Genomic DNA, 25,939 nt, shown 5'->3' with positions numbered 1-25,939 from the left:
TTGTAATGTTGAGAGAATTTAATTTTTGGTCATTAATTATTTAAATATTTTACAGTTGTTATTGCTTTATATTAATAAAGTATATGTTTTTTATATTATTTATGTTTTATAACTAACCTCATATTATTGTATATAAAATTTTAAAATTGTTTGTTCATAAATTAATTGTTGATTCTATTGTTATTAAATAATGTTGAAATTAACAAAAACAAGCTATTTTAAAAGTTACATACAAAATAATAAGATTGGTATAATAAAATGGAGATAGAACTCTATTATTCTTATGTAATGATATATTGCTTGAGTGCACATAACTTGCACCACACACATGCACGCACACACACACACACACATCTAGGTTTGTAATTCAGTCTCAGATTTTCTTTTTACTTTATAAAAATGTTCATCTAGATTACATAGATTACCTTTCAAAACTTCAGTACAGTTATACATTAAAGTTATTGATATACTGTTACTTAAAAATCTCTTGCTTTTAAGATTTTTTTTTGTTTGGTGACCATCTTGATTTTTGTGTTGTGTTTATTTCACTAGTTTTTGTATAACTATACATAAGCTGAAAGTTTGTCCGAGAATAAATACAGTTGATCTCATGAAATTAGAATACTCAAGAGGTCATAAAACACGTTTGAATTACAAAAGTTTTCAAATTAATTAGAGTTCAATCTTTACACCTGTAAAGATGAGGAATCAAAATATGATGTTTAAGTTCCTTAAAAGTAATTTTGAAAGGTGAGAAATCAGAGTATGTTTAAATTCCTTAAAAGTAATGGGAACTAAATTTAAGATTGAAATAAGGACTGTAATTAATCGATAGCCCTCTAGGAAAATATTATAGAGACAGAGCAGAGACCTGGGAACCAAAGTCCATTTTTAACACCTTTTTTTAAAGTTTTTTTGCTTTTACTAATACTTTAATGGATTACTTGATAAATTTTTTAAAGATTTTTAAAGAGTGTTTTAATAAAAAATTTAGAAAATTTTTATTAAAACAATAAATACTTTTTTATAAAATATAGAGCTGTGTGAAAAAATACATTAAAGAATATGTTAGAGGTATGTGTTCATGAGTCATCAAAAATTATATAAATGAAAACTCATTTCATCTATTCCTCAAAGAAGCCTTAATTCAAATCAAAAAATTTTTTCTTTCTTTTAACATATTTAGTGAGGTGATATATTAAATTATCATACAGAATAAAATATAGGTCGGCATATTAATTTTAAATTTGGAATGTTGATGCTTTTGATGATTAAAGTTTTTTGGTAATGGTATTAGTAGCAGTAATATTAACTGTTTTCATGCAGATTTGTTGTTTTTTTTTAGTTGAGTTTATTTTTTTAAGCTAAGGTTAATAATTGATTATTTATTAATCTATATATGACAATATTTTTGTCATTTTTAGTTCTAAAACAATAATACGTTTTTATATATTTTTATGGGTCTCCCTAGACCCTTGAACAATTAAAGAGTATCTGATATCATCAAAAAAAAAAAAGTTTTTTATGTTGGGTCTCAAATGAAGCGAAAATATATGAAAATTTAAAAATGATAACTATTTTATAAAAAAGTAATTGAAAAAAATTATTGTCAAAAAAAATTGTTAAAAATACACTTCTTTCTTAGTAGTTAAATGAACATAATTTCTTATGCATCATAATTAAATAAATTATTTTTTATATATGAGGGATTATCTTTTCTAGATATTTCCGGATATTTTTTTAAATTTTTAGTTTTTCCAGATATCCAAAATATTTTCCACGCATACACTAAATAATAAATGCATACCAGTAAAATTAAAATGTTAGCCACAATCTGTAGACTTGACAATTTATTTCATGCGTGTTTGATTCATAACAGTATTGAGAAATGCTAAATACACAACATTTTATAAATGCACGCTATGATAGTTTTCAATTTAAATCACTGTCTGTCTTAAATTATTGCCAAAATATGAAAATTATTGCCTTATTAGTAAACTGTCTGAATTTTATAAGGGCACAAAAAATATATACTTCACGTTTTTATTGAATTGTAAATTTTTAATCATGCTTTAAAATGACTATTTGTCATTTTAAAGCTTGGGTTAAAAAAAATAGGGTTTTCACATATCCTTTCATTGATTACCCTCAGATTCAATAACTGCAACTTTATGGAAAAAACCGATTGGTATATATATAACTGCAGCAAGAGTGTAAGAATATTTTCTTTACATTTTGATGGTTCATGTTTCGACATGTCAAAAGAACAGATGACAAAATGAATCATTTTAAAATCAGTGCTTGGGTGGATCCATAGTTTGAAAACAAGTAAATTATCAAGGTTGTTTAAAAGTGAATAAAATGTCTTTAAAATTGTTTGTTTTGAGAATGATGAACCCATTAGGGTTTCTAGAAATAAGAAAAAAATAATGAAAGGTTCACATTGAATCTTTACAAGGGTCAATAATATTTACATTTTCTGACAATAATCTGGTATTATTCTACATAATTTACAAATTTATTCAGCACTTATATATTTTTATACTCTTTCTTTAAGTATTTCTGTGCATATTTTTCCTTATTATAATGTGTTTGTTTTTGTTGTTTGTTATAATATTGCTTCTTGCTGCTGTGGGTTATGTCTAACAAATTTTAACTTTTAACAGTTAATCAAACCATAAACAGATTTTTCTGCCTAATTTATTCATTTATTACATTAATCCAGACTATTACTTCAATCCAGATCATTACACATGAAAAAGTTCTGTTGTTTCTTTCTTGTAAGTGGAAAGTTTTGGTTGAAAGTAAAACCTACCCTTCCCATTATCAAATTTACTGCGGGCTTGAACCGTTCAAATTAAACATAAATTAATTTTAAACTAAAGTATTAGACTGGGTTGTATCAATTCAGTAAAACTAAACAAAAACTAAACATAAAAAAGGAATATTTCCACTAAACCGCATAAAATAAATTAAATATAAGAGTTTTTCCAATAAACCATATAAATTAAATTTAAATATACATGCGCTAAATAAAAAATTATCAACTGCACCACACTGTAAACACTTAATTTAAATATAAACAAATGCTAGAATGAACTCAATAAACGAATCTCAATAAACTGTTTAAATTAAAATAAGTATAAACTAGAAAAATAATGAACAATGTCACTAAACCATACAATCTAAATAAAATATAAATTTAATGTATAATGAATATTTTCAGTAAAACTGTTAGTTTCAGTACTGGTTTAAAGTACTTTCGTAGTACGGTTTAAGGTACTTTTGTACGTTTTAGTACAGTTTAAATACTTTCAGTACTGGTTTAAACTGGTTTAAACTACTTAAACAGTACTGGTTTAAAAAGTACAAGTTATGGTACTTTCAGTACTGGTTTAAACTAAATATAAACTAAATACTAAAAAATAATTTTACTTAAACGTATAAATTACTTTAAGTCTAATGTGAATATAAAACGAGTGACTTCAATAAAATATATAAATTGAACAAAGTAGAGTTGTATAAATCAAACTAAATTAAAGTTAGAACAAATATTTGTACTAGAATATACAAAAGGTAGTTATAATGTATATATAAAATGAAGAATTGCATTGAACCTAAACTAAACATTAAAGCTAAACATAAACTAAACATAAAACAAACAATTATATTAAACCATAATAAACTAAATATAAAACAAGAAACCGCATCATATTGCCTTGATTTTTCCTCAGGCTGCGAACTTTATTCACAAAATATGTATAATTGTGTCATGATTTTGGCTGGCTTCTAAAACTAAGTAATAATAAAGTAAGTTAAAAAAATAATATTTAGTAATAAGGCGGATATACTATTCCCACTTTCTTGTCTTATTTATCTGATATAACTCTGAACATCTGTTCAAAATAGTATGACTAGTACACTAATACTTTATCTTATATAATCAATCACTGTTTTTCTATTACTTATTTATTGCTAAATATGTTCCACCAGTGGTTAGACTTACTTGTTCTAGTTGCAAACTTTATAAAACTTTATACTTTTGTTTATTTTGGTAGGAAAATAAACAGTGATAAACAGCCTACATAAATGTAGAAAAAAAAATCGTATTGCTTAAAAAGATTGATAAGATCTGGAATATATAAAGGAGACTTTATGTAGGAGTTTATCATAAAAACTTATTTAACATTTTATTTTAATTAGGATATTAGGATGATATAGAAGGTCATTAGTCAAATTAAATATAATATTCTATAAAAAGGAAGTATAACATTCTATAATACTGGTACAAAAATAATGCATTTAAGTAATAACGCCTATTTTAAAAAATCTAAACATCTATATAAAAGATTCAATAATTTAAAAATCATCCTGATGGTTGTTCCTGATGGTTGTTAAAAACAAGTTGTGCTAATAAAATCTAAAAATGAACTTATTACTTTGTTTTTAATTGTATCACAAATATTTTTTGTGATTTATTATAAATTATACAAGTATTTGATTTTCTGATTGTAGGAGAAAAAATACTTATATCTTAAAAAAAAAAAAAAAAACGATATCTTGAAAAAAATTTCTATGATGATGTCATATACCAAAACTGTTATGAATTAAACACGCATGAAATAAATTATCAAGTCTGCAGATTGTGGCTAACATTATGCAGCTTGGAGAACCAAAAAAAAATAGAGACAGTGAGCTTCTACTAAAACTACAATTTCACTTTTATTATTTCATTTTATTCTAAAAAATTCAGCCTAAATTCTTTTAAACATTTTCTTTAATATTGGAGATCCCTTTAAGGTATATGTTTTTGTAATATATTTGTTTTTCAAGCTTTTTCACTCATCGCTTATACAAAAATTAAGAAAAGTTTGAAGAAAAAAAATGAAACAACTCTGCTAAAAGCTAAATAAATGTGAAAAAATATTCCAGATTTTTTCCGGATATTTTACTCAAACAATTTTCTGGATTTTCAAAATATGACTATATTATAGTGAGACAAAATTAAGTACAGATTGTGTCAAAACACCTTAATTTGATTGAGAAAACTAATTGAAGCAAACTATTTGAATTGAGTCTAGTTCCAAAAGTAACTTAGTTACAAAATTTGACTAAGTAACTTAGTTACAAAATTTGAACAAGTAACTTAGTTACAAAATTTTACCAAGTAACTTAGTTACAAAATTTGACCAAGTAACTTAATTACAAAGTTTGACTAAGTAACTTAGTAACAGAATTTGACTAAGTAATTTAATTACAAAATCTGACTAAGTAACTTAGTTACAAAATTTGTTTTGAGAAAATTAGGCGTGAAAATTCTAAATGATCCTGAAATCAGGTAAAACATGGTGTTCTAATTTTGTTTGCTGAGATAAGATAAGACTAAGGTCTGAACCATAAAATTTTGGGTTTTTAAATATTTTTTTAGAGATGTTGACTACTTTTGTTTTTGATTTGGATACTTTTTAACGCCGAAATCTAAAAGTAAATGAAATACACTTACCACAGACAACTGAGCTATATTTATTTTTATTTATATTATGATTATTATTACTATATAGAAATTGTTAAGAATTAATTTTGTAAGTCTTTTGGTAGCGCAATAAAAAAATAGAAGCTATAGAAAAAATAAAGAATACAGTAAATACAGAAACATAGAAACAGTTTTTTGTTTTTTTCGTAAATATTTAACAAATTTTTGTAAATATACAAAATTTAAGATTAAAGACTTCAAAAATTAAATCAGCCTTTGCATACAATAGTTGAAAAAATAAACATAAGAAGAAAAACAAAAGAAATTGTAAAACTGATAACTTTTAAATATCTAAACTTGTTAAATTTAGTTTCTTTCATCACTCTCACTTTCTTCTACAAGGGTTGTCACTTTTTCTCTAATATTTCTATAAGAACTTACTTTATCAGGCAAGTAAACATGTTTGATATAAAAACTTACTTCATCAGGCAAGTAAACATGTTAGATGTAAAACCTTACTTCATAAGGCAAGTGAACATGTTTAAAGTTCATTAAAATCATTAAACTTGGCTGTTTTATTTGGCATAAAGGCTATATAAGACAGATTTGGTTTCAAAGCTAAAAGAGTTCTTAGTTTTTTGCACGTTTTAAAAGAGTTAATTTCTCAGAACATTTTGAAGTCATTGAAATTTGGCTAACTGGCTGATGTTCCCTCTCAAACTTAGCTCCTGTGAACTCACTTGTCCCCTTAATGGGTCTTAGCAACTGGTTGTATTCTTTTTTGAAATTAAGGACTTTGACTATGGGAATTCCATTATCCATCATGTTATCGTTCAATGTATGTTCAACATAAGTAACATTACATGTCCCTTTACATCTGTTTTGATTATTGACACTCATTCTGAGGGTATTGTAACTCTATCTTTTTTCCTCCTTTTTTTTGTCTATTTGGCTAAAATCCCTATCACAGGGCATGCAACGGTGACCTAGGATGGGATAATGAATTAAAAAATTTTCTTATGGAGACATGTGTGTACAAGACTTTGCAAATACGCAAATAAATTTGTGCACAATCAATTACTGTTTCTTGGATGGACAAATTGTGTACCAGAGTTGTCTCTTGTATTACTTGTCCTTCATAATGATACTAGCATCAGTTAGTTGTATTAGTATCATTATTAGATTCAGCGGTCTTAATTTAAGTTTAGTTTGAATAATATATTGTATCATAATCTCTTTCACAAGAATCACAAATAATATCACTTCTGGGAAATCCAAATTTAATATTAAATTTATAGTTGAAAACTTTAAGGTATAAACTGTATTTGCAAGATTTTTTTGAATCTGGATTCTAATTTATAAATAGTCAGTGTATTGCAGCAACATTCTTTGAGGGATCAAGATATTTGGTATGTTGATTGTCTTTTTTGCTGCAGTGACTCTCACAAGCTGGAAACTTTTTAATGTGTTTACAAACACAATTTTTAATACTTTCATTAAGTTTTTGTGGTTGCCATGTTTACCTCTCCTGTCATTAATACCTTTTTTTTTCAGTCTTGAAAATTTGATTCCATGCAGTGCAGCAAATACTGACTGGCTAAACAGAATAAGAAAAGCTACTTCGTTTTCTTGCATCTTGTTTTCTAGGCCTTCGAGGTAGTCGTCAGATTTAACAGATATACAGCCAGTAAACATTTTGAGCCTCATTATCTTTTAAACAAGAAAAAAGAGACAAAAATACTTTTTTTTCCTTTTCTGTAAACATCACCAAACATTTACACTAATAATCCATTAAGCTTCTCTCTCTATATTTTACCATAGGGTGTTTGTGCTTCTCCTAAGGTGAAAAAATATATATATTAATAGTAAATAGTATTAGGTAGCTCAATATAGTTTAAAGTGGGGAAACAATCCAAACAATAATCTGAATAATGAGCAGTAAATATTAAGCTTACAGATAACTAACTGTGATCAATAATGTTTTTAAAATCAAACACACTAAATAATATCAGTATATACAGTATATATTAACATTTGATGTTAATATTTACATTTAATGTCTCTTTAGCAGCATGCAAAATTATAAGTCAATATTAATATGTAACTGTTTTTATTGCTACAACAATTTAAAAAAATGAACAAAATATTTTTACCTTTAGCTGCTTTACTAACATTTTTTCCATTTATTTGGTGTTAATTTTTTTTTAGCTTTAGTTGACGACTTAAAATACTTGCAATTACTTGTTGGGCTTGACTAAAAACGAGTTATAAAAAAAAGGGGCTTCAAACATTTTTTAAGCAATAGTTTTTACAAACAAACAAAAAAAAGACAAATATAACTGTCCCTTTTTTTTGTAAAATCTGTCCCCAAAAGTTGTTATACTATATTATATATATATATATATATATATATATATATATATATATATATATATATATATATATATATATATATATATATGTTATTATTATATATATACATATATATATATTATTATTATTATATATATACATATATATTATTATCATTATTATTATTATTATTATTATTATTATTATATATACATATATATATATATATATATATATATATATATATATATATATATATATATATATATATATATATATATATATATATATATATATATATTATGCATATATCAGGCCTAGTTAAAAGATTTTGCTGCATAACGAAAACGTTTAACGCATTTCAAAGTAATTCAACTCAGCAAAATTGTTTTGTTAGAAGTTATATTGCGTCACTAGCGTATTATCAAGTACCGCATTGTAGTTAAAGTTATGTTATTAACGCGTTAAAAATTATACAGACAGTTTTTTTTTTCTCACTAACAAAAGTTGCAAATAAAATCTTAGTTCTTATTTGAAAAATCATTTTATAATTTTTTTTAAATATGTACTAAATTTTATTTTAAAAAAAATATTTTTTCATAAAAGGTAACGTAATATTTGTTTATTTTCTTATATTTTTACAGTTAGTTTTTGGTTATTTTATTAACTGTTAATAAATATTTCTTATTTATTTTGTGAACTCTTTTTAATAGTGTTTTTAAACTATAAAGAGTTTTATCAGTTACCGATAACATATTTGTGATCATAGTTTATTTTCATAAATTAAACGAATGTCATTAAAACTTTACATTATTGAATTACAATAAGCTTGAATTAAATATCTTATTAATAATCAAAATAAATCGTGCATTTTTTAAACTATTATGACAAAAAATAATTTATATATTTACAAGGAATTTATATATTTAATTCCTTAAGATAAAATTTAAAACACTTTATTTTCTTTAATTCATTTTTAACAACAACAAAAAAATTATTAAACAAGCTGTTTCAAAAGATAATTTAAATATTATAAAAGATAAAAGTTTTTGCGTAACGCAAAACTGCTGAACACGAAGGCAAGTCATCTTTTTGCAAGCAAAATGCGAGCTGCGTAATGCTTCTTAACAAGGCCTGATATATTATTTTATATATATATATATATATATATATATATATATATATATATATATATATATATATATATATATATATATATATATACATATATATATATATATATATATATATATATATATATATATATATATATATATATATATATATATATATATATATATATATATATATATAAATGTTTCTGTGTTCTTGTATGCAACATAATAAAAATTGCTTTTGCAATTTTCTTCATCAGTGATTAAATCATGAAAGTCCTGCATTAATTTAACCGCTCTTTCTGTCGTGTCATTAACAGCTCTCAGTTTCAATAGCTTTCTTTCTTTTAACTTGTTGGAATAAATCAACATAAAGAAGGGCTGCTCTTCAGAAAACTGTCATCAATTTTGAGTCAATTAAATAGGAACTTGCTTTTGATAGAAATAAATTCATAGATATTTTTCTCTGAATTTAAACAGAAGAAACAGTTATTAATTGTATGGTAAGCTATAGAAGAAAATCAAAGCATAATTTACATATAAGACATACCAAAAAATGTGCCAAGAAGTTTTTCTTTGGATGCAACGTAATGCTTATCGTTTGCTAATGGATTTTCTTTAGTTAAGTTAGTTAGTTTTACTTTAATTTCTTTATCAACATCATTGTCAAATAAAGACAAAACAGACACTTTATCTGTCAAATACCATAAATTTTGTCAAAACTTCTGTAAAGCTGCTTTGGAAATGCGATTTTTTTTTTTTTTTTTTAAACATCTTCGCTTCCAACAAGGCTGCAAGCAGCCACTAATTAAAGTTGGAAGTTACTGAAAGAGAAAAGATGAAGATTGTAGAGCAAGATAACAATTGACGGATGACTTAAAAGATTGCATATTATATGAATCAGGAAAGCAAGATGAAGGAAGCGAATTCCAAAGAGCTGATGTTCGAGGAAAAAAACTAGACAAATAAGAGTTTTTGTAGCACTTAGGAACAGTCACAGAAAAAGGATGACACTTAATTGAATGACGAGTAACATAAGAATGAATTATAGTAGATGGCACAAGAGACGCTAGCTCTTTAGAGCAGTGCCCATTATAGTATTTGTAGAAAAGAGAAAGAGAAGCAACATTATGACGATATGATAATGTTTGGAGGTTGGCTGCAAGAGCAGGTCCAACTATGTTTACAATACGTTTTTGTACCTTGTCTAAAAGAGAAAGGGCATCATTAGAAGATCCGCCCCAGATATGGCAACAATATTCCATACAAGGCCGGATTTGAGATTTATAGAGATAGAAAATAGAATCCGAAGTAAGAAAGTGATGAGCTCGGTAAAGAGATGCAACCTTAGCAGATGCTAATTTTGCAACTGATTTAATATATGGTTTCCAAAAAAGATTGGAAGTAAGATTTAGTCCTAGAAGATGAAGAGTAGGTGACTCATCGAGTACATCACCGTTCATAAATATAGGAAGATCTAAATTATTGCGATAACGATTGGCTGAAAAAAATTGAGTTTTATCTGAATTAAAGTTCACCAGCCACTGTGAGCCCTATGCTGTAGCAGAAGTGAGATCCTTTTCAAGCTTAAATGCCCCCTCCAAGCAATCAGAGGGTGTTGGTTTCTTATCACGACAAGAATAAATGGTAGTATCATCAGCAAACAATGCCACCTTAGATGTGAGAATATCTGGAAGATCGTTAATGTAAATTAAAAAGAGTATAGGGCCAAGGATAGAACCTTGAGGAACCCCTGAAGTTACATAATAAGAAGAAGAGTGTTGTCCATCGAGGACAACTTTTATGCTACGATTGGAAAGGAAGGATTCAATGATCTTAAAGATGTTGCCGAATACACCATAAGAAGAAAGCTTATGGAGAAGACCAGCATGCCAAACTTTATCAAAAGCTTTTGAAATGTCGAGAGCGATGGCCTTAACCTCTCCACCTTTATCTAATGCACGATAAAACCTGTCAGTTATTACTGTTAACAAATCAGCTGTAGAACGAGAAGATCGAAATCCATATTGATGGTCAGAAAGTAAGTGGTTAGATTCAAGATGAGAAATTAAGTGTTTGTTTATTAAAGATTCAAAAACCTTGCTTATGATTGGAAGAAGACTAATGGGATAGTAGTTAGACGAATCAGATCGCTCTTCAGAATTTTTGAAGATAGGGATAACAGATGCCGCTTTCCAGCAGGCTGGAAAGCAAGCAACTCTGATAAGCACTTGTTGAATAGTTTTGAGAGTATAGACGACAGCTCCGGAGAACACTTCTGCAAGACAATAACAGGTATGTTGTCCGGGCCACAAGCTGTAGAAGAGTCTAGGCAGGAAATCACTTTAGATACAGATGCTGGAGTGATATGAATGTCAAGCAGTGGATCAACCTGTTTGTTGGCAATATCAGGTAGAACGCAACTAGTGGAATCAAGAGATGATACTGATGAAAAGTTTTTAGCAAACAATTCGGCTTTGTCTTTAGGTGAGGTGACAAAGTCTGAACCATTCAAGAGAGGTGGAATTATAGATTTGCCCTTATTGTTGATATTATTAAAGATTCTCCAGAAGTCACGAGAGCCTAATTTATGAGATGAGATACAAGATTTCATGACCTGAGAATAGCGGGTTTTGGCGTTAGACAAAACCTTTTTACAATTGTTTCTAGCAGTAATAAACAGACGTCTGTTTTCTGGAGAATTGTTTTGCTGATAAATATGGAAGTAACGGTTTCGATTGGCAATTGCAGCAGAACAGTGTGAGGAAAACCATGGAGGAGAGTGAGGCTTGACCTGGAATCGTTGAGAGGGAATAAAAGATTCCATGCCAGCCTGAATCCACGAAGTTATGTAAGAAGCACATTTGTCGACAGGAAGACAAAAGATTTCTACCCAAGGGCCATCACGAAGAAAATCACAGAAAGAATTCCAGTCAGCTTTACTGTAGTTGTAAGAGGTTCGATAATAGGGGGATTCAGGTGATGAAAAAGAATGAGATATTAGTTTTAGAGAGATCAAACTGTGATCAGAAGCACCTAAGGGTGAATGTGGAGAAACTGAGCACTGACTAGGATCAGAAACAAGACATAAGTCGAGTAGAGAAGGTAAATGATTCGGGTTGTCTGGAAAGCGAGTTGGAAAGTTGACTATTTGAGTTAGGGATTGAGAAAGGCAAAAGTTGTGAGCTTTAATGCCTGCAGAATCACTGACAATAGAGCCAAGCCATTCAGAGTGGTGAGCATTAAAGTCACCGACAACAACTATATTAGCTGATGGATAAAGAGAGAGGACTTGGTCAGTATGATCAGAAATAACATCAAAAAGAGAGCAGTCTTAAGATGAAGGAGAGCGATATATAACAAAGAGAAAGGGAATAGAGTGAAGTGGTGCTAAACAAACGAACATAAAAGAATAGTCTGTGGATTCAAAACTAGTTTCACAACAAACGGGTGAATTATTACGAATGTAAATGCCCAGGCCAATCATGTGACTGTTGGAGTCTTTACAAATTAAAGGAAGATAACCATCAACACTAAGATCACAAGATGAGACAGCCGAACTCAAATTAGTCTCACAAAGAGCAAGTAGGTCTGGTGAACTTTGCAAGAGATAAGACTCAACAGAAGAAAATTTACTTCAAAGACCACGAATATTAGTGAATGATAGGTTTAGAGAACTTGGTGATGATGATGGTTTTTTGTATTTTATAGTTTTTGGTACTTTATTCATTTTTAAATTAGATTGAAGAACTTGACTCAAAGCATAGATAGTATTCAGAACACTGTTTAATAGCCCAAGCAATTGCCTCATTACTACTAATAAACCCTAAGCCGTAACAAAAGGCTCCAAATGTGACCTCCGCAATGCACACCAAAAGTACAAACAGGGACACCATCCATGCGCAACATGGCACTGTTAATACTTTAATGTTTTTCAGCTGTTGATGGAATCAGCCTCTCTGAGAGCTACCACAGAGTTCGGGAAACCTGACTACCAGCCGGCCTCAGAACCATAAAACTGAGTTTTAGAGCTGTACTCTCATTAGGAGATAATAGAATGAGTTGCCTAGTCATAAAAACAGAGACACAAGCATAACCCATGCATTGAGTCAAGAAGATCCAGCATTCAATATCCTAAACTGGAAACAACGTATTAAAAACACATCTGCGCCAGCCTAATAGATGAAGAAGGGGTGCGAGGCTGGTCAACAGATAGAATCTGTTTACCCCTTAAGTCTTTGCCTAAGAGGCCTTCTACAAGACAGTAGCCGGGTGCATTTAACATCTGCCCAAGATGAGTATTTTTATCGAGACACCATCTCTAGCCTAGACTCAACCAAGAGCCCCAAGGCAGGGGGTGTTTTAAATCGGAGTTGGCATCTCCTAGCCTTTGCCTAAAAAGGCGTATCCTACAAGGCAGCAGGACATGAAGCAGATTGTACTGGATTACATGTTACCAGTAGCAGGATAACCTGATCTGACTTTAACTGATTTGACTATTATCGATTGTTTTAAAAAGCATAATTCCTGATAAGGTGCTTTTACTGCTAAAATGCATTGGAGCCAGAATTTGATGTAGGATGTCACAATAAACAGATAAACATCAAACAGAGCTGCCTTATTTTGATACTAAATTCTGAATTGCAAGCTTAGTAATGATATTTTTAACGAATAAATGGCTCTTGCTATCCACCAAGCTTGGTGCATCGCACCTGGAAGCCTAATCTTGAATTTCTTATCTGTATTTCCACCAAAGAATATTATTGAAAGCTCAAATAATTCATGATAATTATCTCTAGCTATTTCTTTAGCCAATTCAAATCGGTAGAATTCTAGCAGTTTATCAATTTCTGAAACATTTAAACAAGATAGCTTTTCTGTTCAGATTTGTACAGAGAATCTGCACTCTGTCCTCAAGATTCCAGCTCATAATGGCATTTCAAACTGTCTGTGCCTGTTCGCATTTTGGCATAGCCTTAAATTATTGGTTATCATCATATAAAATAATTATTGGGAGGTGTTCTTCTTTAAATTTAGGTGAATCTAGAGCTGACAATAGTTATCCATCCCAGTGGACAATTACTGTATCCGGGATATTGTTTTGAAAATTAATTTTTATAGCTTCAGTCCGCTCTCTTTGCATTTCTGTACAAACTTTATGGATTGTGGACTTATTGAAAAGTCTGCACTATGTCCTAGTGCGTCAATAGTAGCTTCAATTATAAATACAGAATCTCTCATATTTAACTTACATTTAATGCGGCAACCAACTTTAGAGTTATGAAATTTTTTCGCATACAAGTTTTATCAAGCTGAGAGGAAGCACCACTTAGGCTGGGTCTATTTTCTTGTAAATCTATTATTTCAGAATCATAAGATGAGTTTCCTTGTGGTAGTTCATAAGATGATGTCAATGGAGCTAATGATACAAAATATTTAGCTTGTCGTTTTTCCTCAATATTTTTAAGGCACATTTTTTCTATAACTTTTTTTCCACTCTGTCTAAGTAACCAGGTTGACCTGGTTCTCTTTGGCTCTCCAAGAAGATCCTGTCTTCATTTGTTTTAATTAGCTGAAGTGCATCGGTATAAGCAATGTCAAATAAATTGTCTTAGTTGAAAAGAAACTCTGGTTGACGTTGTTATAAGTTTATTTTGATAACACCGTTATTTCATTTTTCTTTCAATTAATATTTGGTAAATGAAATTGTCTTTTTAAAAATTTGAAAAAAAAATTGGAAGGTAGCATATTAGCACTTTTTTTTTTTTTGGTTGCAACCTCAGTCCTTTATCATATTTGCTTAGAGAAAGTGTTTTCACTGCTTTACTACCAAACAATGTGTAGAGGTGGTAATCATGTCGCATTATGCTAAGCTTTATATTTAGTCTTCATGATATTGGATTTGTTTAATGTATAATAAAAAAAACTGTCATATTTGTAGAAGAAATGTTTCCTAACTTTAAAAGTTTTCAATATTTTTTGAGTGTTGCAAACATTTTAAAAATTTATTCTATTCTGCTAAAGATTTTGAGATGTTGTTTCCAGTGCTAGTCTTCAACGTCCATTTGACTCAAGGCTGAAGAAATGTTAAATTTTTAAAATAATGTTAAGAACCAAAAATTTTAAAGAAATCATATATGGCATCAACTTTTGTTATAAAAAGGCAAAGATATTTTTTTTGTCCCTAATTTTCAACTTCCCAATTCAATAATGCAAAAACCTTACCTGGTAAAAGTTTCCATCAATTCATTCTTCAGGATGCGACAAACATAAATGTTTTAGAAAGTTAATTAAACATTTAACCTTAATTGCTCATTACAATATCTTTAAAATATTATAGCAGGAAAATATTATATCTACAATTATGGTATGCTTAAGTGGGTTCTCTTGGTATTTAAAGTTGATGAAGACAATAAAGATAATTTGTAAAATTTGTGTCTTCCTCATTTACATAACACTTTGTTACAATTGTCAAGTAGAGATGATTGTTGATGGGTTCCTAAAACCCAAGAAAATTAGCCAGGCCGTGTGTTGTTGCCTGTAATAAATGGTAAATGGATGTCTGGTGAATATGGCAGGTGGTGTAGGACTTTCCATTTGAGGTTCTCCAGGTAGTTTTTTAAAGCATTTGCAACATGAGGTTGTGCGTTGTCATGTTGAAGAATGTTATTGTCATGTCTTTCGATGTATTGTGGCCTTTTATCTTTCTATGATTGGCTTGCTTGATCAATTGTTGTCAGTAATGGTCTGCTATAATCGTCTTGTTTGGTTTAAGCAGCTCATAGTATATTACTCTGAGCTGGTTCCACCAGATGCAAACCATAGAGTTGCGAAAAATAAAATAGCACAACTAAGCGTATTTTCCTTTTTGTTAAGAAAACACCATGCAAAATAAAATTTTTTTTATAGCTTTGCTGTTTAAAATATTAGCTAACATGTTTATTTTCTAAAACAAATCATTTTGGGAAAAAAACTGCTTGGTGTTACTCTATTTAATCAAAAATGCCAATTCTGACCGAAAAATAAAATAGCACCACACACTCTTTTGTTGTAAAATACTCTGATAACGGTAAAAATAATTGTGAAAATAGCAAGCGTTGGTTTTTTTTGCTGTTTTATTCGTTTTTTGTTAGTGCGTATTAGTAGGTGACATTTACATTTAAAAATGGGACGCGGAAAGCATTGTAGTGCAGAAAAACAAGAACTGATCCGAAAGTTGATATCAGCAGAGAAATCTTATAGAGAAGTTGATCGTTTAGTTGAGTGTTCCAATAAAATGATAAGAAATGCAATAAAATTTCAAGAAAAGCCTGACACTTGTGGTCGAAAATGTTCTATTTCAACATTGCTGGCCAATCGCTTAGTCCGACAGGCTAAAAAGGAACCTTTTTAAAACAGCTACCCAGCTGAAAAGACGAAAGTAAGATTGTGCTTTATGGTGGAAAAGGCTCTCAGGCGTATGTCAGAAGATCGCTGAATGCAGAATACAATCCAAAATATACCATCAAAACTATTAAATATGGAGGTTGTTATATAATGATATTGGCATGCTTTTCTTATTACGGAGTAGGACCCATTCATCACATTACTACTATTATGGACCAACGCGTTAATGTTGATATATTTGATAAAGTGATGTTGCCGTATGCAGACTATGAAATGTCGTTGTCCTGGGTGTTCCAACAGGACAATGACCCTAAGCCCACTAGCAAGAAGGCGAAGAATTGGTTTGAGGAGCATAAAGTGAATGTTATGGAGTGGCCAGCACAGTCGTTAGATCTTAACCCAATCGAGAATTTGTTGGCTGACGTAAAGGAGGTGATTGCTGCTGCCAAACCCACCACGAAGGAGTCACTTTGGAATGTAGTTAAGGAGACATGGAGCGAAATTCCGCTAAAGCGATGTCAGGACTTGTGTCTCGATGCCAAGACGTTGTGTAGCCGTCATTGCCAATAAAGGTCACGCTACAAAATACTAATATGTTAAGAAATAATAATTATTGTAAACTGTTTAAAGCAATTGATCTCATAATATTTCCTTATTTTTAAGCGTTTTATTTGATTTTTTTTTAATTTTTGTTTAATAAATGAATACTATATATTAAAACTTGTATATTTTGTTTTTTATAAAAATTATAAGCCATTTTACTTTTATATATGTATTTAAAAGATTTTCAAACTATCAAAAATATTTAAAAATTCTAATTTCAACCAATTTTTGGTGGTGGTGCTATTTTATTTTTCGCAGCTGTATGTTTGAAATCATGATTATTTGGTTTCGCTGTTGATGTTGATAACTCGCTGGGCTTGACCCCTTCTTTTTTGCATTAAGAGTTGTCATATCGTATCCTCTTTTCATCACCAGTAACAATTCAATGCAGAAAACCTTTACGTTTTTGTCACTGGAGCAGCTATTTGACCCATTCTTTTCTGCATTAAGAGTTGTCATATCGTATCCTCTTTTCATCACCAGTAACAATTCAATGCAGAAAACCTTTACGTTTTTGTCACTGGAGCAGCTATTTGACCCATTCTTTTCTGCATTAAGAGTTGTCATATCGTATCCTCTTTTCATCACCAGTAACAATTCAATGCAGAAAACCTTTACTTTTTTGTCACTGGAGCAGCTATTTGCATGTTAAAAATTGTCATTTGATGTCCCTTGGTTTTAACTCAAACCGCACCTAATTTTCTTGGTTTTGAATCATTTCCAGCTGTTTTAAGCACCCTAGAAACTGTTGATTGATCAACTCCCAATATTTCTGCAAACTCTTTTTTTGTCTGGCATGGATCTTCATCTAGTAATCCCTCTAATTCGGTATCTTTAAACTTTTTCTCAGCACCAGAAGTTCTTTATTTTTAAGGTCAAAATCACCACTCTTGATTTGTTGAAACCATCTTCTCCATGTTTGTTTGGAAAGAGCATTGTCGCTGTATGTTTCCACTAATATTCTATGCATCTCAGCTGCTGTTGGAAGTATTTTTTATATTACTTCAACCATCTTTTGGTGGAAGTAATTGGTTCTCAGATCTCTGTTCTATATTTATTGCATTTTCCAGAATAAACCGAAGTACAATCCTGTTTTAGTTTAGTTCTAATTGTTTTATAGAAAAAAAAAATTATATTCCAATTTCTAATCTTCAAAAATATGCCGGGGCTTAATTGCATGTGTTGGTTTATACAGTAACCCTTAAACCATAAAACAACAGTAAAATCAAAATGATTGCTAACTATAAAAAATCTTATTTAGCAACAATACTTATAATTATGCAATGTATATGTGTGTTCTTAGATGCATTTAAAAATGCAAATATATTTCCACTTTTTTTTTTTTTTTTACTTTACACACAATAATTTTTATTTTTTAAACTTTTTAGGGATTCGTTGCTGCAATAAGCCCTTTCAACTTCTCTGCAATTGGAGCAAATTTAGCTTCAGCTCCAGTTTTAATGGGCAATGTGGTGTTATGGAAACCCTCTGATACAGCTATATTGTCAAATTATCATTTTTTTAAAGTATTGCAAGAAGCAGGATTGCCTGATGGTATTTTATTTATTAAAGTTCTTAATATTTATATATGTATTATAAAAACTACAGTTACCATACACACGCATGCGCGCACTCACACACTGGTTTAAGTTAAAGTTATGATAAATAATAAATGTAAATATTAAATGTAAGAAAAGTAATTTGCTAGATAGTACATTAAGTTCAAAAATCTTTTATATATATATATATATTATATATATATATATATATATATATATATATATATATATATATATATATATATATATATATATATATATATAAATCACATACATACATAAGCATGTATGCAGATAATGATTTTATGTAGGCTACATACTTTATGCATTTATACATATATTTATGTATGAAAATTGTTATGTATGATACATAAAGATTTTCATACACAAATGTATAAATGCATAAAGTATCAGGCCTTTTCAGTAGACGCGTGCAGTCGCACACCTTGAATGACCACGCATATAATTTTTTGTTGTTGATAACTTGGCCACAAATTTTTTGCATATATTAAAAATGGCGTATTTTAAAAATGTGTTGAAAAAACCAAACTAATTTGTCATATTTTATTTTTCTTTTTAATAATTTATTATTATAATTATTAATGAGAAAATAAAAAATAAAAATAATATTCATATATATATATATATATATATATATATATATATATATATATATATATATATATATATATATATATATATATATATATATATGTATATATATATATATATATATATATATATATATATATATATATATATATATATATATATATATATATATATATATATATATATATATATATATATATATATATATATATATGGGTGATTCTCCAGAAAGGTAGCAATATACTGTCACCACTAATATTTTCTTTCTAGTTAATACTACTTTTATTTTTAATGGGTACAAATAATAAATTTACAGCTCATACAATGTTAAACTAATCTAACCCAATCTAAAATAGTATTTTCAGTGAATAAATTATGTTCCACAGACTGTGACAAGTCACGTCCGTGGAATGTCACCACCCAGACCTTTTGCTAATCCCAAGTAGTTTAATCCTTGATAGAAGTACTTTACTTTTTTTTAATGCATAATAAATAATTAAAAGTACATTGAAATTACAGTTAACATTATTTTCCTTGAAACATATTTTCAAAGTAACTTTTATGTGATTGAAGCTCGTGTCACCAGCTCAAGTGTCATGTCTGTAGATAGAGTTGTTAACATCAAAAAAAAGCTGTAGGATGAAGCAGTAGTGCTCTCTGTTGCTGTCCTAGCTGAAATACCAGACATTTTTATTAATGAGTAAAGTTGAAGGAAGGTTTGGTGGAGTTGTTTTGTGTTAATAAGCGTTGAAGCTTTAAAAGTTGAATTTGTTAGTGTGAGTGTGTCACATCTGTGGTAAACATTTATAGAGTATATAAATTTATTTTTTATGAACAATAATTTTAATTACTAGCTATTACCTGGACATGTTTACTCCAAGGGGAACAGAGTCCTAGCCTCAAAACATAGCACCCCTTTTAGGCTTTTTCCTTTAATCTGTCACATCTGTGGATGTCGCATCTGTGGAATACAGGAAGCAACAGACGTGACACCAGTGGAACGGACGTGACAACAAATAACAATTTTACTTGTATATGGATTTTTTAATGTCTATTTATACTATTTTTAATATTTTAAAACTTTGCTTATTTAGCCAATTAATTATTAGAGAAAAGATAAATGTTTCTAGCCTGATAGATTACAAAAATGGGAAAGATAAAAAAAACTAGAGAATTGAAAAAACTAAGTATGAGAAAGGCGAGAAAGAAGATGAAAGCTGAAAACCCAGAAAAGTATGAAGAATAAAAACAAAAAGACAGAGAAAGAAAAAAAGCAACACGGAAGAAAATTCATGAACTTTCAGAAAGGGATAAAAGATCAGTAAGAAAAGGCAAGGACCAAAAGAAGTTGAGAAATGAAAAAGAAAAGACAACAACTAATTGAATATTTGTAAAAAAAATAACAAATATTCCCAGTATTGTGAAAGCGTGGTAAAAAAAATATTCCTAGCTAACACCCTGACTTATTTAATAACCAAGCTCAATATTTAATATTTGGTGTTTTAATAAAACTTTAACATAGGTAAAATATTGATTTTGTAACTATAAATTTGCAATGTATATTATTGCAGTGTATATTATTGGTTCCTGTATGATATTTAATAAAGTATGTTTTAATAAATTTTTTGAAATGTCTAAATTTATGTATAAATGAATTATAATTCATTTACATAAATAAAAAAAAAATGTTATATATTTTTAGGTTTATAAGAAATAATGACAAATAATATCAATAAGAAATAATGACAAATAAAAATTTTTAGTTAACAAAGCTAGAAAGACACTATCATCTATATAGTTTTCAACTGTAGATGTAATAATAAATTATTATTTTTACCTACAAGAGTTCAAACCATCCATTTCTCTCAAAAGCTACCATTTATATCAAATCAGACATTCTTGCCTAATATCTAATTATTATTAATTTTAAAGTCGAGGCTTAAATCTTTTAAAAATAGATTGATACCAGGAGCAAGGATAGAAAGTCCTTTTTAACAGAATCTAAAAAGGTAATTTGGTTAGGAAATAACATAAAAATCATGATTGATAAAATAATAATGGGTAGTTATAGAACAATAGAAACTAGCACACTTATATTATACCATGTTGTGCTTCAACCAGCACACTTATATCATAAGCAGTGTTACAGCTTTTTAAGGAGGAGAAATAAATCACTTTTATCATTTTTTTTACAGTTTTATCCAGATTATCATCTTTTTAAGCTGTAGATAAATTATTAAGTTCAGAAGCTTAAAAATTTGGCAGTATATAAAAGAATATTTTCATATGTAAACTAATTTTTGTTCATTTGACTGAAAGTTATTTTAAGACTTAAAGTTGACTGAAATTTATTTTAAGAATAAATGTTTCAGCCACAAGAGAAAGACTAGCTGTACTAGTGAAAGTAAAAAGCTATTTGGCATTCCTCACATTGAGTCAGGTGCTGGAGAAAAGCAGTTCTAAACAGTTAATCTAATAGAATCTTTTGGCTTCAGTTATTGTATACAGTGTATATGTTTTGATACTACTGCTTTCAACACTGGAAAGCACCAAAGAGTTTTAGCAAGAATGGTGCATAAGCTTGGTCGGTCACTGCTTCACCTTGCTTGTAGATATCATGTGTTGGAAAGACATATTACCTAGTTTGAAAAGGTATTCAGGTAGTAAAATGTCTGGTCCAGATAATCAGCTCTGTAATTACTAATCACTTTTTAAAAATCATTCCAAATTGAAATCAATTTGGAATGATCTTTTAAAAGATACGGTTTCATTAACGGGAAATTAAACTTAAACAGGAACGTGTATAAATAAACAACATCATGAGGCTAAACAGTTCTACAGTAGCGTAATAGATAATAGCATCTATAAAATAGGTTAAGTACAACTGCATTGTTTGTTGTAGCTTGCTAAGAAATTTTTCTACAATATGTTTTGTAGGATAAAAGTATGTTAAACTAAATCTTTTAATTTTAGGATGGTAAATCAAAAAAAGATTATCAGGAGTTAGCTGATCTATCTTTGATGGTAGTTTCTCAAAAATTAAGGTTTAAATTTTGTATTCCTGGTCCAAATCGATGTCACATTTTGACGCGCATATTTTTTGATATATCTGTAAAAATATAAAAAAAAATTACAAAAGTTTAGTTTTTATAATACAGTTAGGCTATTTCGATATTATAATAAAGTTTAGTTTTTATTTTAAAAATTTAAATACCGCAAACTTTTGTTTTTTCGATTAATAATGCATTAACGCGTGTCATAAAATTGCTTTAAAAGAATTTCGTGATATAGCTATGTTTGTTGGCATCTTTTACACTCAGTGGTTCCTTAGACCAGCATTTGCAACTCCTGCTCCATATAAGGTTAATAATAATAATGAATAAGAAAACAGGATAAAAAATAATTAGTTGATTGTTTGATTGATGATTCAATCTAATTCTGTTAAAATAATGTGTAGGACATGAAAGCTCTGTAGCAGATAAAAAGGTTCATGGATATGTATTTTCATAATGCTAAAGCAATAAAATCATTTGACTAACACAGCTGGTATCTCGCTTTATTAGTACTTGATTTAGCAGATAAACATTACCCAAACAGAGAAGATATTGCTAAAGCATTGTACAGTACACTTCCCACAAAACCATTAGTATATCCACTTAATTGTGTTATGGTTAATAAAGAGCTTCACCCTCAAGATTTTACATAAGATCAGTCTCCATCTTTTTGATCTTTAGTAACTGATCAGTTTTGCTTCATCTTTTATAAGATTGAACATTGAAAGAGTGAGTTGCAAAGTCTTAAGATCTCTTTGCAGTTATGGAAGTTCAATAATTTTTATCTTGAGTTTGAAATAATTGTTAAATCCCTTGATATGACTTATCAGAAATGACTATTAGACATTGAACTGATTAGAAAATCAACCATTAAAAAGCAGAGGCAGGATTTGTTCTTGCATAACCATGTTTACAAAAGAAGTAAGCAAGGGGCAAAGAAAACAGATTTAGAATCAAATGTAACTTATAGTATTTTTAGTAGTATTTTAAAATACTGAGTGCTTATAATTTAATTAAAGTTTAATTAATAATCATTAATTTTTTCATTCATTCTCCTGCAACGTGAAAGCAAGGTATATTAAAAGGTCTCTCCCCTAATCCATCTTTTAGATTTTACTAATCCATCATTTGGATTTTTACTAACTTAATATCTAAATAATTAATATGAATTATTAAAATAAATAATAATAATAACATATTTTAATAGCTTAACATTTAATCAAGTCAATGAGCATAATATAATAATACATTTTTTTATACTTTTAAGGAGTGATACAGTTTATTCCATCTGATGGTCCAACTTTTGGCAAAGTGATTACAAACCATCCCGAGCTTGCTGGAATCACATTTACTGGAAGTTCCAAGTAATACTTTTATTTGACTAAAAAATTAATTGAGAATTGTTTTAATTGTTTTTAGTATTCTTATGGTTTTAAACAAAGGCTATAAAAGCAAATAATGATAAATTAATCCTATTCAATCTATTCAATGTATTGTTCAATCTTCATGTTTTTCAATTCTATTTGTAGAATCTTTTTGTTACTACCGCATCTGTTTTTATTATTTTTATTTTATTTTCTTACTACAATTTTTTTTATTATTACTATAAACTTAATTTAATAACAATAATAATAAAGTTTATAATATTAAACTATAATATATATATATATATATATATATATATATATATATATATATATATATATATATATATATATATATATATATATATATATAAACAGATATATATATATATATATGAATAGATATATATATACGAATAGATATATATATATATATATATATATATATATATATATATATATATATATATATATATATATATATATATATATATATATATATATATATATATATAGATATATATATATAGATATATATATATATATAAATAGATATATATATATAAACAGATATATATATAAATAGATATATATATATATATATATATATATATATATATATAAATAGATATATATATATATATATATATATATATATATATATATATATATATATATATATATATATATATATTACACACACACACACATATCTACATGTTAATGCTGTAAGAATTAAAAAATACTTTAGACTTTTTTCTGCAATTAAATTCTTGATATATATTTTATATATTATAATAAAATTTGTTCTACCTAACATATATATTTATGTGGGGATCTGAGTAACCATCTACTACTAATGTGTATTTGACAGAAATTCTAAATAATCTTATGCATGCCAAGATACTACAATTTGGTAGATTTATAGTTTTAAAAATAATTTATTTCTTTATAAGTTATTTTAATCATTTGCAGGTGGGTACTTATACACGAGTTAGTTTCTACTGAGTAATTTTAATGTTTATTTAAAAAAAATCAATGTGGTAAATGTGTTTTAGATATGTAAGTTAGTTTATCAATGTTTGGTTTAATTAATACTTAATCAATATTTAGTTTTCCATTAAAAAGCATGGCTATTAATTGGTTAACTCAGTCATTAAATAGTGTTTAGTCAAATTTTAAGTTGAAATAGAAATTTAATGCAGTTTTTCTTGAATATTTTGATAGCAACTACTCAAAATAAAGTGAAAGTCCTTTTTTAAATAAAAAAAAACTTTACTGTGCGCTTAATACACTGGAAGTGACATGGGAAGCAGGGATTTTCTAGTTTTGAGTTATTGTCTATTATATATTGGATTTCTTTAATTGAATAATTTTGTGCTCTATGAAGCTCTGCATCTTTTTCATCTTTTTCAATCAACCTTTTTTTTTTTTTTTTTAATTCACTTCCAACAAGGCTTCAAGCAACCACTATTAAGTTTAAATTTACGAGAAGAAAAAAAATAGAGTTATAGAGCAAGGAATTGGTTGACAGAAGACTTTAAAAGTTGGAGGCTGTATGAGTCAGGAAAACATGAAGATAGGAGAGAGTTCCAAAATGTAAAGTGTGGGGAAAAAAACTTGACATAAGAGTTTTTAGAACATGCAGGGACAGATACAGTAAAAGAATGACTTTACTGAATGACAAGGCAAGGCAGATTAAGTTTTAGTAGTTGGAACTAAAGACGATAGTTTCTTTGAACAGCTTCCATTATAGTATTTGTTGAAAAGAGAAAGAGATACAACTTTACAACTATGGGAAAGAAGCTCAAGCTTAGCAGATAGAATCCAACTATATTTACAATGCATTATTGGATTTTGTCTAGAAGAGAAAGGTGTCATAGGAAGAACCAGCCCAAATATGACAACAGTATTCCATACAGGGATAAGAGATTGTAGAGAGAAAATGGCAAGCACGATAAAGAGAAGCAACTTTAGCAGGTGCTAATTTAGCAATCAAATTTATATATGGTTTAGAATGTTCACCAGAGTTTTTGAAAATTGAAACAACAGATGCCATTTTCCAACAGGCAAAAACTTAGTGACTCAGCAAAAACTTAAACTAGTGACTTAGTGATTGATAAGTACTTGCACTTAACAGTTTAAAGAAAGAAAAAAAAAAACAGTTTAGAGAGAAAAAAAGAAAAAAAAAAAAGAAAAGAGTTCTGGAAAAGAGTTTCTACAATTTTGTAAGACTATGATAAGAATTCTTTAACCAAGATATGACTTTAGCAATGGAACCTAAAGTAATTTGAATGTCTAATAATGGGTTAATCTGTTTCATTTGAATGGAAGGAAGAGAATGGCCGTAAGATTTGAGAGTTGAATTAGAAGAAAAGTTCTTTGCAAATAGTTCTCCCTTATCCTTCGGAGAGGTAATAAG

At 28.3% G+C, this 25,939-nt stretch overlaps 1 protein-coding gene across 1 annotated transcript in view; it reads left to right on the top strand.

Annotated features, from left to right (window-relative positions):
- LOC101240826 (delta-1-pyrroline-5-carboxylate dehydrogenase, mitochondrial) overlaps positions 1-25,939 on the top strand; it is a 75,573-nt gene that overhangs the window by 20,107 nt on the left and 29,527 nt on the right. Inside the window, exons 7-8 of the mRNA XM_065791366.1 lie at positions 18,318-18,483; positions 23,421-23,517. Of these exons, the coding sequence (XP_065647438.1) occupies positions 18,318-18,483; positions 23,421-23,517 (263 nt within the window). The remainder of the gene's footprint in view (positions 1-18,317; positions 18,484-23,420; positions 23,518-25,939) is intronic.

The sequence above is a fragment of the Hydra vulgaris genome, chromosome 02, assembly GCF_038396675.1.
Source record: "Hydra vulgaris chromosome 02, alternate assembly HydraT2T_AEP".
In the NCBI taxonomy this organism is placed as follows: Eukaryota; Metazoa; Cnidaria; class Hydrozoa; order Anthoathecata; family Hydridae; genus Hydra; species Hydra vulgaris.
The sequence above is the reverse complement of the archived record's forward strand: the minus strand, read 5'-3'. Positions and strand labels throughout refer to the sequence as shown.